At 53.6% G+C, this 15,863-nt stretch overlaps 1 protein-coding gene across 1 annotated transcript in view; it reads left to right on the forward strand.

Annotated features, from left to right (window-relative positions):
- CLIP1 (CAP-Gly domain containing linker protein 1) overlaps nucleotides 1–15,863 on the forward strand; it is an 89,509-nt gene that overhangs the window by 59,441 nt on the left and 14,205 nt on the right. The window contains exons 14-19 of the mRNA XM_053669949.1: nucleotides 1,401–1,566; nucleotides 1,652–1,867; nucleotides 3,467–5,713; nucleotides 6,767–6,883; nucleotides 9,391–9,497; nucleotides 13,749–13,869. Of these exons, the coding sequence (XP_053525924.1) occupies nucleotides 1,401–1,566; nucleotides 1,652–1,867; nucleotides 3,467–5,713; nucleotides 6,767–6,883; nucleotides 9,391–9,497; nucleotides 13,749–13,869 (2,974 nt within the window). The remainder of the gene's footprint in view (nucleotides 1–1,400; nucleotides 1,567–1,651; nucleotides 1,868–3,466; nucleotides 5,714–6,766; nucleotides 6,884–9,390; nucleotides 9,498–13,748; nucleotides 13,870–15,863) is intronic.

Genomic DNA, 15,863 nt, shown 5'->3' on the forward strand with positions numbered 1-15,863 from the left:
CGCGTGCGCCTGCTGCAGACCCAGCTCCAGCGCTCGGTCTCTGGTGCTCAGGCTCCGGCACTCGGGCTCTGGCGTTCGGGCTCCAGCGGGTCCAGACCGGGGAGCCTGGGTCTCCAGGGCGGTCACGTTCTGCTTCCTGTCGCTGCTTTCTCACCACCTGGGCGTGTGCTCAAGTCCGCCCTGGAACCTGTTGCGAATGCAACACTGCAGGCCTATTGTTGGCTTGCTGAGAAAGGGTAGTAGTTTACCAAGGGCAGTAGCAGCGTCTTTCACAGGCAGTTAAGAGCATCTCCCCCGTTTCATTGTAGTGATGGGTAACCCTTCGTAAGGGCTGCCTGTGTGCCGTGCGCTGTGCTGACAGCTTTGTGTACAGAGTGTGTTTTCTAAATCTCCTGATTGTCCTGCGAGGTGAGCGCATTACTGATCCCATTTTATAGGAAGAGAAACAGAGGCCTGGTGAGGTTCGGCTCCTGGCCGAGGCATCCGCTCTGGGCAGCCTGGTCCCCGGGCCCTTGCCACACGACCCGCTCTATCGTGCTTCCTCGGCGCGTGTGCTTCCGGGACCTTACTCTCTACTCCTCCTCGTTCTGTGGCCTTGTCGCTCCAATGTTTATTCTCCTTTTGATAGCTGCCATGTAAAAACCAAACGTTTTGTAAGGCAAAAACTTTTAGAGGACATTTTGGGACCACTAGACACCTGATTCTGAAAGTGTTACCACTTGGCAAACTCTTGTTTCCACCCAGTCACACACCACTCACCGTTCCAACTGGTGACTGAGCCAACTTGGCCGACTTGGCTCAGGCTTGGTGTGAGGCGGCTGTGGCTGGTGGCTGGGGCACGGTGTCTCAGGGACGTTCCATTTCTGTGAGTGTTTTATAGGCGTAACACCCAAGGTGCCACCCGGGTTTCCCTCCTCCGTTCTCTAGGTCTATGGTGACACGCTGTGTCGGCTGAACATCTTTGTTCGACCGCAGGGCTCTCTTTAAGCTGGGAACGTCAACTTGCTTCTCGTCGTTTTTATATCTCACTTTCTCAAGCATCACTAGAATGAGTTTTTGATAACCTGGTCTGGCAGATTTTGAAACTTTGTAAATACTCAGCATGTTTACTTTTCACTTGTATTTCCTCGGAGATCTGTTGACATCAAATAACCCTAACAGTTATAATAGTGCTACTCTAGATAACATATTTGTAACTATGACGACTGTTAAAATTATTCTTCAGGGCAAGTCAATTTTTTTGTTGTTGTTGTCGTTGTTGCTTATTTTAGATATTGTTAATACTCTTAGGAGTCATAATCACGAACACACGTATTGACATAGTATCACTTTAGTAGAACTCCAGAATCAAAAGCATTCTTTGGGGAAATCTGACTCACCTTGCACTGAACTTGCTCTAGAAACATAGAGGAATTGCAGCTAAAACTTACCAAGGCCAACGAAAACGCAGGCCTTCTGCAGAGAAGCATTGGCGAAGCGACGCTCAGGGCTGAGCAGAGCCAGCGAGAAGCGGCTAAAAAGCACGAGGAGGAAAAGCAAGAACTGCTGAAGAAGGTGCTGGACCTGGTAAGGAGGCGACCGTGGGGCTGGGGGCTGGCGAAGGGGGTTCCCGCAGGGTGGGGTGACGCCCTCCCTCTCTCGGGCTCTGCAGGAAAAGAAGATGGAAGTGAGCCACAACCAGTGTCAAGACCTGAAAGCCAGGTACGAAGAAGCCAGCTCCGAGGCCGCGGCGAAGCACGAGGAGGCGGTGCAGGAGCTGCGGAGGCTGCTCTCGGACACGGAGGGGAGGCTGGCGGCGGCCCAGCAGCAGCACCGGGACCTGCTGCAGGAGACGGTGGAGCTGAGGAAGCAGGCCGACAAAGCCCGAGTACGTGGCGGAGGGAACTGCGCTCGGCCGGTGGGCCGCGGGCGAGGCCGGAAGGGCGCTCGGCCGCTGTCGGGACGAGCTCAGTAGGCTTTTGCAAACGGTCACCCTCCGAGGGTGCACGACCCAAAGGGGATTCTCACTCCCTGTGGCCTCAGGTGCTCCATGCCAGCTGCTGTCCTGCTCGGGGACAGTGATGGCTGCCGTGCAGGTCTCTCTCTGGAACGTCCCGTGTAGCCACCACCACCCCCCACTGCTTGTCCCAGCTGTCAGAGTCTTACGTTGCTTGCTTGTAACAGGTCTCTGTTGCTCCAAGATTAGAGGAAGGCACGTTCCTCTAATCTTGGCCTTCTCGCTGCCAGCTTGCACTAGGGGGAGGAGAGGCCTGTGGCAGAAAAGCCAGGGGTGAGGCCAGGTGGAGAGGGGAGCCGGGAACGGAGCCGCAGGGGGAACTTGCAAGCAGGGACTCCGGCAAGCACTGTCCCGTGTCCCTAGGGAGACTCGGCGAGCTTACAGACGAGGAGGCCGGAGCCGGGGCTGTGGGGACGCACCCTGCCGCCCCGTATGTAGAGCGGGGCGTGGTGCATCGCATGACTTCCTGGGGTCAGGGCGGCACCCTCGGCCCCCACAGATCTTTTTTGATTCTGGTAACGTGAGGAAGTTCAGCCCTCCTACTAGTATTTAACTTTTTTCTATTACTATTTAACTTGCTCCAACAAAGGTAAATGCTTACCTTTCATTATTTTTAACATGTCAGAGAGACATTAACAGAAGAGGAGTTCAGTAGAAAGAAGGTACAGGAGGAGCCCATGTAGGCTCGGAAACAGACCCCGCCTTAGAGCTGTGAACTGAGGGGACCGTGACGTAACACATGTCGTGCTCGAGGTGCCTCAGTTTCTCTCTCCTGCATGCTGGCCATCAGGGCTCCCTCGTCTCCATGTGGGACGTCTAAAATTTTAGGAGCCGTTGCTGGACACTGGAGGTGATTTGCAGACCTTTTGTCTCTGTGGTTCCCTTTATCCGGACAGGCTCCAGTTTTTTAGTGCTTCCCTGGAAGTCGTGTCCGCGGCATTGGGACTAAACCTGTGTCAGGCCTGGGGTTGTCCTGCAGTAAATAAGGTCCTGCCGTGAACCTAGAAGCAGCAGTTTCATTTCTCCCTCCCCACACCTTTTTTTTTAAAATATATGCACTTTTTGTAGTTCATTGGATTGTGTTTTAAAAATTTTTTTATGCATTCTTTCTATGATAGGAATTATTGGGTAACTAGAATGGCAGGGGAGACTCCTATGTCCTGCTGTCAAAACCACACTGCTGTTTTTGTCTTCTAGGTAGCTGTCAGGGATGATTTAGAAAAGTTCTTTCAGAGAGCGAGTGAACTGACAGCGGCAGCAGACGTAGCAGAGCCACACTGCTCTGTGTCCTCCCTTCCCTGGGCTCCTCCACCCAGACGCTGTCCTGCGTTAGCCAGATAATTTCTGTGCCATTTATTGTAAGAATAAGTTTTAACGTCCGTGATTTAGGGTTACGTGAAGTTATTTGGGCTTGCATTTGTCTGCTTGATTTCATTTTGTTCCCATTCTTTCCACCTTTTGTTTCTGTAGTCGCTAACTTATTTGTTAACATCAGCCAGAAAAGAACTTGAGCTAATGTCAGAAGAGCTGAGGGGTCTGAAATCAGAGAAGCAGCTTCTCGCACAGGAGGGAAATGCTTTAAAGTTAGAGAAAGGTTCGCTTTTGTCAAAGCTTCTCGAGGTGGAGGCCAAAATAACGTTACTGCAGGAAGACCAACAGAAACTGTGGTCCATAAACGAAACCCTGAACCTAGAGAAGGAGAAAGCCCTCGGAGAAAAGCAGGACGCCGAGAGGCTGTGTCAGCAGGAGCAGCGCCGCAGCGGGGCCCTGGCCGCCGAGAGGGAGAAATGGCTTCAAGAAGTCAACGCTGCGCAGGAAGAGCTCCTGAAGATAAACACAGAAAACGAGTCCTTGCAAGCCTCCAAAGCGACCTTGCAGGCTCTCGTGGAAGAGCTGCAGTTCAGCAAAGACGGCCTGATTGCCGAGTGCAAGAAGGGTCGGGAGGAAAGAGAGCGCCTGGACGCTCACACCAGGAAGCTTGTTGCCGAGCACCTTGCCTTGGCTAAAGATAAAGAGGAAACTATTCAGAAGCTTCAGAGCTCTTACGAGGAGCTAGCCAGAGATCAGAAAACCTTGGTGCAGGAGATCAGAGATCTCACAGACCAGAAAAAGTCGGCGTTAGAGAAGCAGTCAGGCCTCGAAAGCATGTGCGTAGCCTTAAAGGCGGAAAGAGACGCCCTTCTTCAGAACAGCAAAGACCTGCAGCTGGAGAAGGACGCGCTGCGGCAAGACCAGGAGAAGCTGAACGTCAGCCTGGCCGCCGCCCTGCAGGTCAAACAGCTGCTCAGCGCCGAGGCCAGCGGGCTCCGCACGCAGCTGGACGACACCAGCAAAGCACTGCGGAAGGCCGAGCTGGAGACCCTGCAGCTCCAGGCCACCAAGGGCAGCCTCACAAAGCTCCTGGAGGAAATTCAGGCCAGCCGGGCCGTCACGGACTCCGAGTGCATCCAGCTCCTGCACGAGAAGGAGACCTTGGCCGCGTCGGAGAGAAGGCACTTGGCCGAGAAAGAAGATCTTGTGCATGAAAACAGGCTCCTCACTGAGAAACTCAGCCAGTGCTCGGACGAGGCTGCCCGCACCGAGATGAGCCTGAACGAGAAGCTCTCTTACCTGACCTCCGAGAAGGACATGGTTTGTCAGAAAATTTCTAAGATCAAAAAGCAGCTCGATAGTGTTTTAAAAGAAAAATCCGTGCTGGAAATGCAACACGGAGACTTGCTGGCAGAAAGAGAAAACTCCGTCAGTGCCATCGGAGAGCTTAAACGGAAATGCGACGAGGAGGCTGCACACAGGAGGGTCGTCGTGCAAGAGAAGATGAAACTGCTTGGTAATCTCGATGCTCTGAAGAAGGAGCTGCAGGAGAGAAAGAGGGAGAACCAGGACCTGGCGGCCACCAAGTGTGAGCTCTCTCTGATGCTGCAAGAGGCTCAAAACGCCCAAAAGCATCTAGAAAAAGAACACGCGAGCATCCAGCAGGCCAAGGAGAGCCTGAGTGCTGAACTGGAGACTTGCTGGGCCGAGAAGGACGCGCTGCAGGAGGAGTGTCGGAAACTGACCCAGGAGATGCAGATGGCCCAGCAGTCCTTACTCCTGGAGAGAGAAGCCAGAGCCAAGGACAGCGAGTCCTCCTCGCACGAAAACGGCAAGCTCCGCGGGAGGGCGGCGCACCTGCAGCAGGAGCTGGAGGAGGCAAGAGCGTGCGCCGAGACGCTCCAGTCCGAAAACTGTGCGCTGCTCCAAGAGAAGGCCAAGTCGGAGCAGAAAGTGGTGGAGATACTCCAGGAAAAGGAGCTCCTGGCCGCGGAGACGGCGCGGCTGGCTGCCAACATCGAGACTCTGAAGAGCGACTTCGCCTCCTTGTCCAAGTCCAAGTTGGAGCTGCAGGAGCTGCACGCCTGCCTCACCACGATCCTGGATGACCTGCGGCTGGACCACGAGGCGGCCCTGGCCGACCGCGCCAAGGCGCTGCAGGACAGCAAGAGCCTGCTGGCGGAGAAGAGGGAGGTGGTGCTGAAGAAGGACGAGCTCCTGAAGGAGCAGGAGAAGCTGGCCGAAAGCTACTTCGTCCTACAGAAGGAGGTCGGCCGGCTGGCCAAGACCAACAGCCACATTTCGGCCAACCTCCTAGAATCTCAAAATGAAAACCGTATTTTGAGGAAAGACAAGAGCAAGCTCACTCTTAAAATTAGAGAGCTCGAGACGCTTCGCTCGCTGACGGTAAAGTGGGAGGGTGCAGTGTCGAGCCCTTGGACTACTAACCCTGTGCACTAACTCGCTCGTGGCTTAGGGGGCCCGTGCCCGCGTCCGTGTTAGGGCACCGCCCCGCTGAGGCAGGCGCTCCTGTGTCTCTAGCTGTCTGTTGCCACCTGAAAGGGCAGTTCTTTACTAAATGTCTAATTGCAGCAGCCTCTCTCCATTAGAACAACACGCCCACTGTGAATAACAAGGATGTATATTTAGTGTAGGGGGAAATTCTCACGGTAAAGTCACCTGGGGTCCTCCAAGGCCTAGGAACAGTCCTAAAAGAGGCGCACCTTGAAGTGTGGGCTGTCTTCTATTTGGCCTTCAGCTGTTGCACTGCGGCTGGTCCCCGGGACGGCGTAGTGCAGAAGTCCCGCCAGCTCCGTTAGACCACGGCGGGTGCGAGCCGGTGCCTGAGGGGACTCGCACGGGTTCTGTGGTGGTTTCCAAGAGGTTGTCAGCCGAGGATTTGTTTACATCTTCATACTATCTTTTTTATTCACAGCCATGTTTGTATTCATTACCCACAGCTCCTCACAGACGTTTCCATTCAGTGCTTCTCATTAAACACTCGATCCCCTCTCATTATAATCGCCCAAATAATTTTTATTTTTATTTGAAAAGTTTCCTGCCTACATTCTGAGTGATTTCAAAGGCCCCAGGTTCGAAAGAGCAGCAGCAGTGTTTTAGACCGCCTAGCGGTGAATGCGAGTAAGAGAAAAATTCAGCCGTCCCAGGGCGTTAACCCTCCGTCACCACTGAACGTTTCTCTCACCCGGGAGCCAGGAGGTCGGGTGGGACCATCCTGGTGACGTGGGGTCTGAAATCAGTGCAGGTGGCACGTGACAGGCGGCCGTCCCCACGTGGCCTGAAGAGGGTGTGTTGTGGTCGGGAGCAGGAGGCCTTTCCCGTCTTGGGCTCGTGTTGACGGGAGGCTGGCCCCTCGGCCCGCGTGGCCCCCGGGGTGCACAGGCCCGCGCACGAGCCGGCAGGGTGGCCGCCCCTCTCACTGTGCCTTCTTGTGCTCAGACTGTGCAGACGGCAGATGACGCCTTGCAGATCGTGGAGCAGATGACCAAGGAGAAGACCGCCACGCTGGCCTCCTTGGAGGACACCAAGCAGACCAACGAGAAGCTGCAGAGCGAAGTAATCAGACTTAAGTGGCTTTTCGTGCCGAGGACAGCTCGCGGACCTCGTGGGATGTTCGACCACTAACTCGGGTCATTTATTTTTGAAGTGTGGCCTCGTTCGGGTCTGATCTCTGTTAGTGGGTTGAATGCGCAGCAGAACCACGATAATATTAAATAAAGTGTATCACTTCGTTACTTACTTAGTAGGACCAGCCTCTTAAAAATGAGGGGGAAACCTCAACAGCAGGGCCTTCTGTGCTCATTAGTTGCTCAGTGGTGGAGCCAACGAGAGGAGGCACTGATAACCTCTGCTTTTCGTGTCTCTTACCTTAGAGCAGGGACTGTTTGCCTCCTCCCAACTCTGAGCCACCAAATTTCATTCCTCAGCACTGGGTTTGAGTGACGAAGGCCTCTTCTTGGCCTGACTCAGCGCTGGTTCCCAACTGTGTCATCTCGAATCAGTCACTCCCAGCTGTCGGACAGATGGATGGTGTCCAGATCATTTTGATTCTGTCCAAAAGTAGCGTTCTTATTCTTGCACCCCCTTTTTTTTTTTTTTTTTTTTACTTTTTTTCCTCCACTCTCACTCCCAACTCATAGCAATCCTGTCTTTGGAAAGATGTCGCCCAGGCAGATGGATTTGCCGAAATAGTTATATAAAATTTGGTAGAATTCGGGGTGCTTTTTAAAGTGATAAGCAGGTAAGACGTTAAGGAATCAAAGCAGGGGAAGGGACGGCCACGCTGAGCAGCTGCTCTGAAGACAAGGCCGCCTCATTATGGGGGGGAGGGTCCAAGATGGAAATCTTTAAAGGACACGAACGTTTTGAGATAATTATAGGGTAAATAAAACTTGACATAGAAGGCAAGTATATTTATAGAACTGACGGTCCTTGGAGAAGACTGAAGCCAAAAACATAAACGCATTAAAGAATCATTGATGATAATCAAATTTGGAAGCTGAAGTAGATGACACGATCTCTGCGACTGTCTCTGGCCTCTCACAGAGACTCGGGGAGAAGTGTGACGATGACGTCGCGTGCCCCGGTGCCTTGGTTACAGCCAGAGCAGCAGGCTGGACGAGTCATTTTTCGGGCCCACTGGGATTTTTTTCCTGTGAATCTGAAATGTTAGAGGGCATCAAAAAGGAAGATGGTGGTGTAGAAACTAGCAAGACACTTTTTAGGGCTCCTGACTGGTGACATGTGACATAGAAGTGTCTCCGGCTGTGGGAGATGACTGCCCACATCCCAGAAAGCCAGCAGGGCACTGGGACAGCCCCCACCACCATGGGATGCGTGGTCATGGGGGCCCTTGACAGACTCCCCATCCTTGGTGGGGGCTCCACACCCAGAACTCCGGCCCTGCCGGAGCCTGTAATTGGTCACACCCTCGCTCGTTGCTGTGACACACCCTGAGCTGCCTGCGTCCCTCCCAGGGCAGGTGATGGGGCTGAGTGTGTGTGAGGGCCTTTCAGTCACTGTCTTTTTTTTTTTAAGGTTTCACTTATTTTTAGTGGGAGGGGAAGGGAGGGGAAAATGGGGAGAAACATTGATGTGCAAGAGAAACACTGATCAGTTGCCTCTCACTTGCTCCCAACCTGACCCGGCCCGCAACCCAGGCACGTGCCCTGACTGGGAATCGAGCCGCAACCTTTGGGTTTGTGTGACGACACCCAATGCACTGACCCACACCAGTCAGGGCCCTTTCAGTCTTACTACATGACTTTTCCCTTTTCAGATTGAAGTTCAGATGGATGACTGATTTTTTCCCCATTTACAAATATTTTTATTCAAGTAATTTTTTAGTAACTTTAAAAGTATATTTTATTTATTTTTAGAGAAAGGGGAAGGTAAGGAGAAAGAGAGGGAGAGAAACATCAATGTGTGGTTGCCTCTTGTGCACCCCTACTGGGGACCTGGCCTGTAACCCAGGCATGTGCCCTGGCTGGGAATCGAACCAGCGACCCTTTGGTTCGCGCAGGCCAGCATTCAGTCCACTGAGCCACACCAGCCTAGGGCTTTAAATAATTTGTTTAATGAGGACTATGTAAATTTGGTACTAGTGTTGAGAAATATCATATCCTAAGTCACTAATCTATGGGGAAGGAAAGGGGTCTGTTTTCATGACAAAGAATAACCCCTTCTGATGTCATGCCTTTGCAATTTATTTCTTGTTTTTTTTATTCTTGAAGATGGTTCATACCTGAACAGCAAGTTCAGTGCTAAATGTTGGTAGTCGTATACAAGGTGAAGGGAGACTTGTGTTTTACCTTACGAAGCAGTTGAGTTTGGCATTTCGGCGACGTGTACAGGGACCGTCCGACTAAACGGGAGGGTTTGCGGTTTGTGAAGGCTCGTTCATTTGTCAGCCCTTCACCCAGGGGCCCCCCCTTTTTTTTTAAACAAGTGACTAATGTTACCTGTTTGTTAATGCACATTTTCATGAATAATGTCATAATTCAGTCACGTCCATTGGAAAGTCAAATAATTTCACCAAGCCTTTTCTTCTCTTGGTCTTTAAGTTGGATACACTTAAAGAAAACAACTTGAAAAATGTAGAAGAGCTGAACAAATCGAAAGAACTTCTGACCGTGGAGAACCAAAAAATGGAAGAATTCAGGAGAGAAATGTAAGTCTTTCTCCTTTGGGAGAAGTTGTGGAACTTGTTTAAAATCGCGAAAGGGAGAACGATGCTCGTTATTTTTCGAGATACTTGACAAGTGCAGAGTGAAAACAGTCCCCCGCTGCCCCACAAACACTGTGGCACCCGAGAAGTGGCCCCTGCGCCCCCGGTTACGAGCCAGAACCGCGGTAAAGATCCAGACACCGAGAGCTGGTTGGTGATTAGGATGTTTGGGGTTCGGGTGTGAGTCCGTAAGGCCTCGTGAAAAGGGGGCTCGGGGCTGTGTGAGGGGTGTAGCTGCACGATGGCCCCGAGACTGTCACTGACGTCTGGCCACGTCACACCCTTTAGTGACAAATCCCTCTACACCCTGTCTATAGGAGCAAAAAAAAAAAAAAACAATGACATTACTGAGATTGTCAACAATCTTGATTTTTTCAAAGACTCATCAGATCCTCTGGCATGGAAATTAAATGAGCAGAATTTTGCAAGACTTTTTCTTACCAAGATTCACCCACCAGACTGTCGCCCCAACTGCAGACAGACAGGCCGGCCGGGCCCCCTTTGCTGGCGCTGCCTTTCGAGTTTGGTTTTTATAACTGGGCACATGGTTAGTTCGCTGGCATTTGTAGTGATAGGCAGGATGTAGATTTCATTTTGCCCTTCTGTTCTGAGAGCTGTACTCCATCAAATAGGTGAAACTGAACATCTGGAGCTGATGAACCTGGTGGCATTGGAGCGTGTCTGTCAGGCGCGGTACAGTGCCACTCGGAAGGGTACAGAGACGAATCCTGTGGAGCCTTGCCCCCCCCCCCCCAGGAGCTTATATTATTTATTTGGAGTTCCAATCAGACAGATGAGGTTCAGGCAAAAAGAAAAGCATCACTTCCAAACTGCTATTCTGAGTTACCATCCACAATACTGTTTGTTGATCGAGTTGAATTAAACGAGCCTGTGTCTAGTTCTGAGAGTCCTTAATATCCTGCCAGAAATGGTCTCACTGGAGCTGCTCAGCACTGAGCACTGGGGCCCTGAGTTCACTTTAGTTCACTGCGTCACGCAGGCCGCTGGTGAGCAAGGATCTGGGCCGGAGGAGAAGATCCCCTGCCCGGCCCCACCTCTGAGCTCTGGTGGAGGGGCAGGGCCCGAGCGGGTCCAGCCAGGAGGGCTCCGCGTTAGGCGAAATGCCCCTTTCCTGCTCCAAGACTTGAGTCTCTTGGGGTCATTCCACTGGTGTGGTACGCAAGAGTCCAACATCCTTCCTGAGCCGTTGTCATGCCACTGCCCCCAGAGTGTGGGGTGCTGTCCCGTCTCAAAGGAGACAGGCTGTTTCTGTGTCCCCTTCTGCACCGTCCCCTTGAATAATGAGAGCGTGGCCTGCTGCCTGCAGGAGCAGAGGAGCCGCCTCAGGAGACCGGCCCGCCGTTGCCCCCCTGCCCCTGCCCCTGGCCTGCCTTCCTCCTGCAGCCGCGCTCCCCACCCGTCCGGTCCCTGAGGGGGTGGCCCAGGTGAGGAGCCAGGCCACGGGGCGGGCAGAGCCCAGGCTGCTGCTTAGCCGTTTTCCTGGCCCACCAGGCCTGAGGGGCCACGTCTTCCATCAGCAGGTGCTGGGATTCTTAGCAGGAGGCGGGCACTGGGGGGCGGGAGGTATGAAGAGTGGGCTGAGAGAGGCCCTGGCCCAGAGACTCATTGTTGCCACTCGAGCTGGCCACACTTCAGGGACCAGCTGATAGAAATGGCCTGTGAGATGGAAACAGCACTTCTCAGAAAACAAACCGAAAGCCCCGTGACTGCCCCTCCATTCCTCAGGGCTGCAGGCTGGGCCGGAGCGTTTGTTCTACGGTTCCCTGGGCTCGTGGCTCCTTGCATCCCCCGCCAGGACCGTGGTTCCTTGGGGGAGAGGGACAGCCACAGAGACACGGGAGGTCCGCTAGGGACTGCCTCCCATGGGCACTGCCCTTGGCGCCGGGACCCCACCCGCAGGGAGGGCCACATGTCCCCGGCCCTCTGTGTGCCAACTGGGCTGGTTTTAGGGAAGCGTGCGGTTTGGGTTAGCCAGCTCCTATTTCCAGACAGAGGAAAAGAGTAAAACGGTTTCTCTCTGCTGGATAATGTCGAGTCCCAGGGAGGATCTGATGAGTGACCTGATGCTTGTCCTTGCTCACCTGGTGCGGAGGTGAACATAGGATGTAGCTGGAATGGCAGGTAATAGACTCGTGGTCAGTTCATAAGTCTCGTGTTAACAAGTCAACGTTAATCACGTCTATGTTGCCCTGGTTTTAACACTTGGCATCCTTCTTTTCTGTTTCATGCTCTCTTGCCATGTAGAAAGAAAAGTAGCCTTAAAAACATTTAGAAGTATAGCTGTAGGTATTTCTGGAATTACTGCTTAGAGTGTTCCCAGGAGTCGGGCTGCGAGAGTCTCCCTCCTCCGTGAGGCGCAGGCGTCCACGGCGCTTGAAAGAAAGAAGGTGCTTCTGTGTTAGCGTCTGGCCCGTCCGCGGGTGTTAGGTCCCCTGCTCTCGCTTCTTCTGCAACTTGATTTGGGGCGAATCTCTTCAGTGTCCTGAGCCTCCGTGGTTTTGTTTTTAAAATGCAACTGATATGATGAGCCTTCTTAGGGTTTGAGGATTGAATGAGAAAATGTACAGGAAGGCAGTTTGTAGATTTTGAAACATTAAACAAACCCTTAGGCCTTGATGATATTTCTTAGACTCCGTGTGTTAGTTCTCCTTACTGTGGGCTCTCAGTAGACACCAGAGACCTACACAACTTCACAAGATGAAAGGCTTGAATAGAGAGCGCAGGGTCGCAGACCTCGGCCCCAGTTCACACAGACGCTGAGACCACACGGCCCCGATGAGGGCGTTGTCCGTCTGCCTGGGTGCGAGAGGTTTGGCTCGTGGCGGCTTCCCCATAAGCAGAATTTTCAGTTTCATCAAGAGTTAATCGATTTTAGACGGGATGAGCTTTAGCTGTCGTGTGTTTGTGTGTGTGTGTGTATGTGTGTGTGTGTACTTTGATCCATAGCTGAAATCAAGCCTCCGGGTTTTGAATGGCTAATTACCTGGGGCTAAAAGTTCCTCTATTCCAGCTTTTCTTTGCTTGCTAAACAAACACCTTGTAAAACACCAGATCTGACTGCAGAGAGAGTTGCTCTGTAGGTTTCATTCCCCCAAACCTTCACACGCTCATCCCTGTGCCCACGTTAGAGGTGGATGGAGAATTAAAACCCAAGAAGACTGGTGCCGAGCACCCCCAGCCCTCAGACAGTCAGAGTTAAAAATAGATGCGCTCATGCGTCAGCAGATGGCTTCGAACCCCGGTGACTGGACTCAGAGCCCAGCCACGCACAACAGCTCACTCCGTGGAGCGCAGCCAGCACAGACTTAAAGCCATAATCGCATCAGCACCCGCCTGGCACAGAGCTGAGATCCAGTGATCAGATAAAATATTTTGAAAGCCCGTGTGTAAAGGATGATTTGGGATGTATATCTTGGATCAATCTCGAGAACCTTGGAAAGATGCTCAGTAAACGTGCTTACCTACTCAGGTGTTCTGTGCTGATAGTGATGAGATAGGTGAGCAGGCTCTACTTTTATTTACTTCTTTTAATCACACATTGGCATTATGGAAAGAACGCAGTCGAAATGGAACCCCGTCACATAACTAGACGGCTGCCTCGCCTTCGGGACCACGCCTCCCGCTGACCCACAAACACACTGAGATTCGTGCCAGCACTTGGTGGTGACAGACATCAGCCAGTGAGGCCAGAAGAGTTTGATTCCTGCCAGGAAAAGCGGGGTGCAGGCTCGTGCAGTTAGAACAGAGTGCCCGCAGCCAAGTGAACCCCTCTGTCCACACCGCAGGTTTTAGTACGGTTTTCTAACGAACAGCCCGAAAGACAGGAGGGGCACCGGCCATCCCCCTTGTTGTGTATTTCAGAGCAGCCTTGCGTTCTGTGTGGGGAGGGCCCGGAAGGAAGGTGAGTGTGGGTGGCGAGAGGCTGGATGTGGTGTTCACTCAGTCCTTTTTTGAGACATGGAGTAACTGTGGGTGGCAGTCCTCCTCCTGAGAGGTCAGCGCCACTTGGCCCCTCCCGCGAGGAGGTCATGCTGCCTCCTGTTGTTACAGAGCCTGTTGGGCACGTGACCCAGAGATATTTTCCCCGGTGCCGGTGCCGTGGGGCCGCTCGTCTCCCACAGTTTCCTTGCCTGTCTTGTTTCCACGGTAACCGCGCACCCACTGTCCTTGCAGAGAAACCCTGAAGCAGGCAGCGGCGCAGAAGTCCCAGCAGCTCTCGGCACTGAAGGAGGAGAACGCAAAACTCACCGAGGAGCTGGGGAGGCGGAGGGACGAGGTCTCGACCCACCAGAAGGTCAGGGGGCGCGGGGTGGGCACAGCCGGCACTGCCATCTGCCGGGCTGGTGGGCGTCTGGTGGGTGCCGTGTGGAGACAGATCCAACCTGCGCTCTCGGGAGGGGGGATCGGGGGGATCAGGTGGGACGTCCCTCAACAGTGTCATATGCCAACTCTCTGCAAGCTGCAGGGCTCGGGTCCGAGTCTGTGGACAGGTCCTTAAAAAAAAAAAAAAAAAACGAACACTGAGAACTTGCAAGCAGGTGGCAGCCGAGGTCTCTGCTGGGCGATGTGAGAGCATTTATGTGCGAGGGGGCAATGGCTCCTTCCTGCCGCGGCTTGGATTCTAACACTCTTTTCTCCCAGGTTCTTATTTTCATTCATCAAAGCTGGTCTTAAGGAAGCAGATTCCGAGAACGGTGTCGGTGTGAGGGTTGGCAGCTGTTTTTAGACAAGACTCTGCTTTTCTTTAGATTAAAAAAGAACAATGTGACAGACGTGTCCCGGTAGAGCCGAGTATGGACGTGCGCTCCCATGCAGCGGCACAGGGAGGTGTGTGTCACGCCCGGGGTGGACGCCGCCCGGCCCGCTCGCGCCCAAATTTAAACCACAAAGGCTTCGGGCGAGTTCATCGGGCACGGACTCAGACCTGGGTCTGCCGTGGGCTGCGTTCTGCCGTCTGAACGGACGGTCGCTTCGAGTGCCGGCCCAGGGGCTCAGGGCCACGTGCTCCTGGGAATCCTGCTGTGCAGTCATTCTCGCTCTGCATGTCACAGGGGAAATCTGCCCCCAGCCCACTTCGCCAGCATCGCTCCCACATGGGACGGAGGAGGTAGGGCGGTTGTGTAGAGTCTCCACGGACAGGGCGCCATCAGCGGCAAGAGCCCTTTCCAGTGCGTCGGTCTCAGACTTTCCGCGAGCGTTTAAGTTCACAGAAGAGGGGCCACATCTCCGCCTCCGGCATCTCACCACTGTGGTGTCCTTCTGTGTGACAGGCACAGACAAGTGGCAGCTTCATGTCACTCACCTTTGCAGGGCTTGTAAGAGATGGCCCTGCCTTTATCCCCGTTTGTAGAAGGGGGACAGGAGCCCAGAGAAGGCAGTCCTCTGCTCAGCCTGTCAGCTGCTGGAGTCAGGAGCTGGGTGCACCTTCTGGTTCGGGCCGGGAAAGGGACCAGAGCGGGTGGACTTAGGCAGGGGGGCTGCACTCCCTGTAATCGGTATGTGGGAGGCGAGGTTCAGGAAGAGTAGCTGCCCTTCGACCACACAAGGCTGTCACCCCAGACACAGGCCAGAGCGCCCGACACTCTGAGTGGCCTTGACGTCCGTGTGCCTGTGAGGACTCACAAGGCGGGGGTCCCGGCTCCTCCTCTCTCGTTTTGTGGACCTTCTGGTAGAGGGTGGGTTCCACACATGGGAAGAGCACACAGAGGTCACCCTGGCCCCCCACACTGTGGCCGTCGTCACCGGGCTGTTGGTTCCGTGTTCGCTTCCCTTCCCAGACGCAGGCAGGGCCTGGGCAGGGCGGGGCAGGGCCTGGGCAGGGCGGGCCAGGGCCTGGGCAGCGGGTCTCGGCCCCTCTGCAGCCTCCAGCTCCCTGGCTTTTGCATATTGGACCTGAGTGACCTTCCTTTGGAAAAAGCTTTGTGACAAAAAGTTTGAAAACCTGTGACTTTGAAGGCTGTTAGGGAATAGCGCCTGCAAAGGAACAACTAAGAATAACCGCAGCCCTCCGCAGTTGTCTGTGTCTTGCTCCGGGGAGACGAGTCGGGTGAACTACAGCATGTGAGGCCTCGATGCCGGAGGTTGTTGACAACATCGAGCACCCAGGGAGGTCACAGGTCACAATTCAAAGAGGGGGAAGCACCCCTTTAAACGCCTTAGAAGACGCCGTCGCGTGAAGAAGGCTGGTCGACTCCTTGGCTGTATCGCCCTGCGTAATGTCCAGGACTCGAGAGCACGGCTTCCTGAAGTGAAAGTCCAAATACTTACTTCGTTACTTCTCCAGAGTCC

Source organism: Artibeus jamaicensis, unplaced genomic scaffold (assembly GCF_021234435.1).
Source record: "Artibeus jamaicensis isolate MK-2021 breed Jamaican fruit bat unplaced genomic scaffold, CSHL_Jam_final contig_525, whole genome shotgun sequence".
NCBI classification, from domain to species: domain Eukaryota; kingdom Metazoa; phylum Chordata; class Mammalia; order Chiroptera; family Phyllostomidae; genus Artibeus; species Artibeus jamaicensis.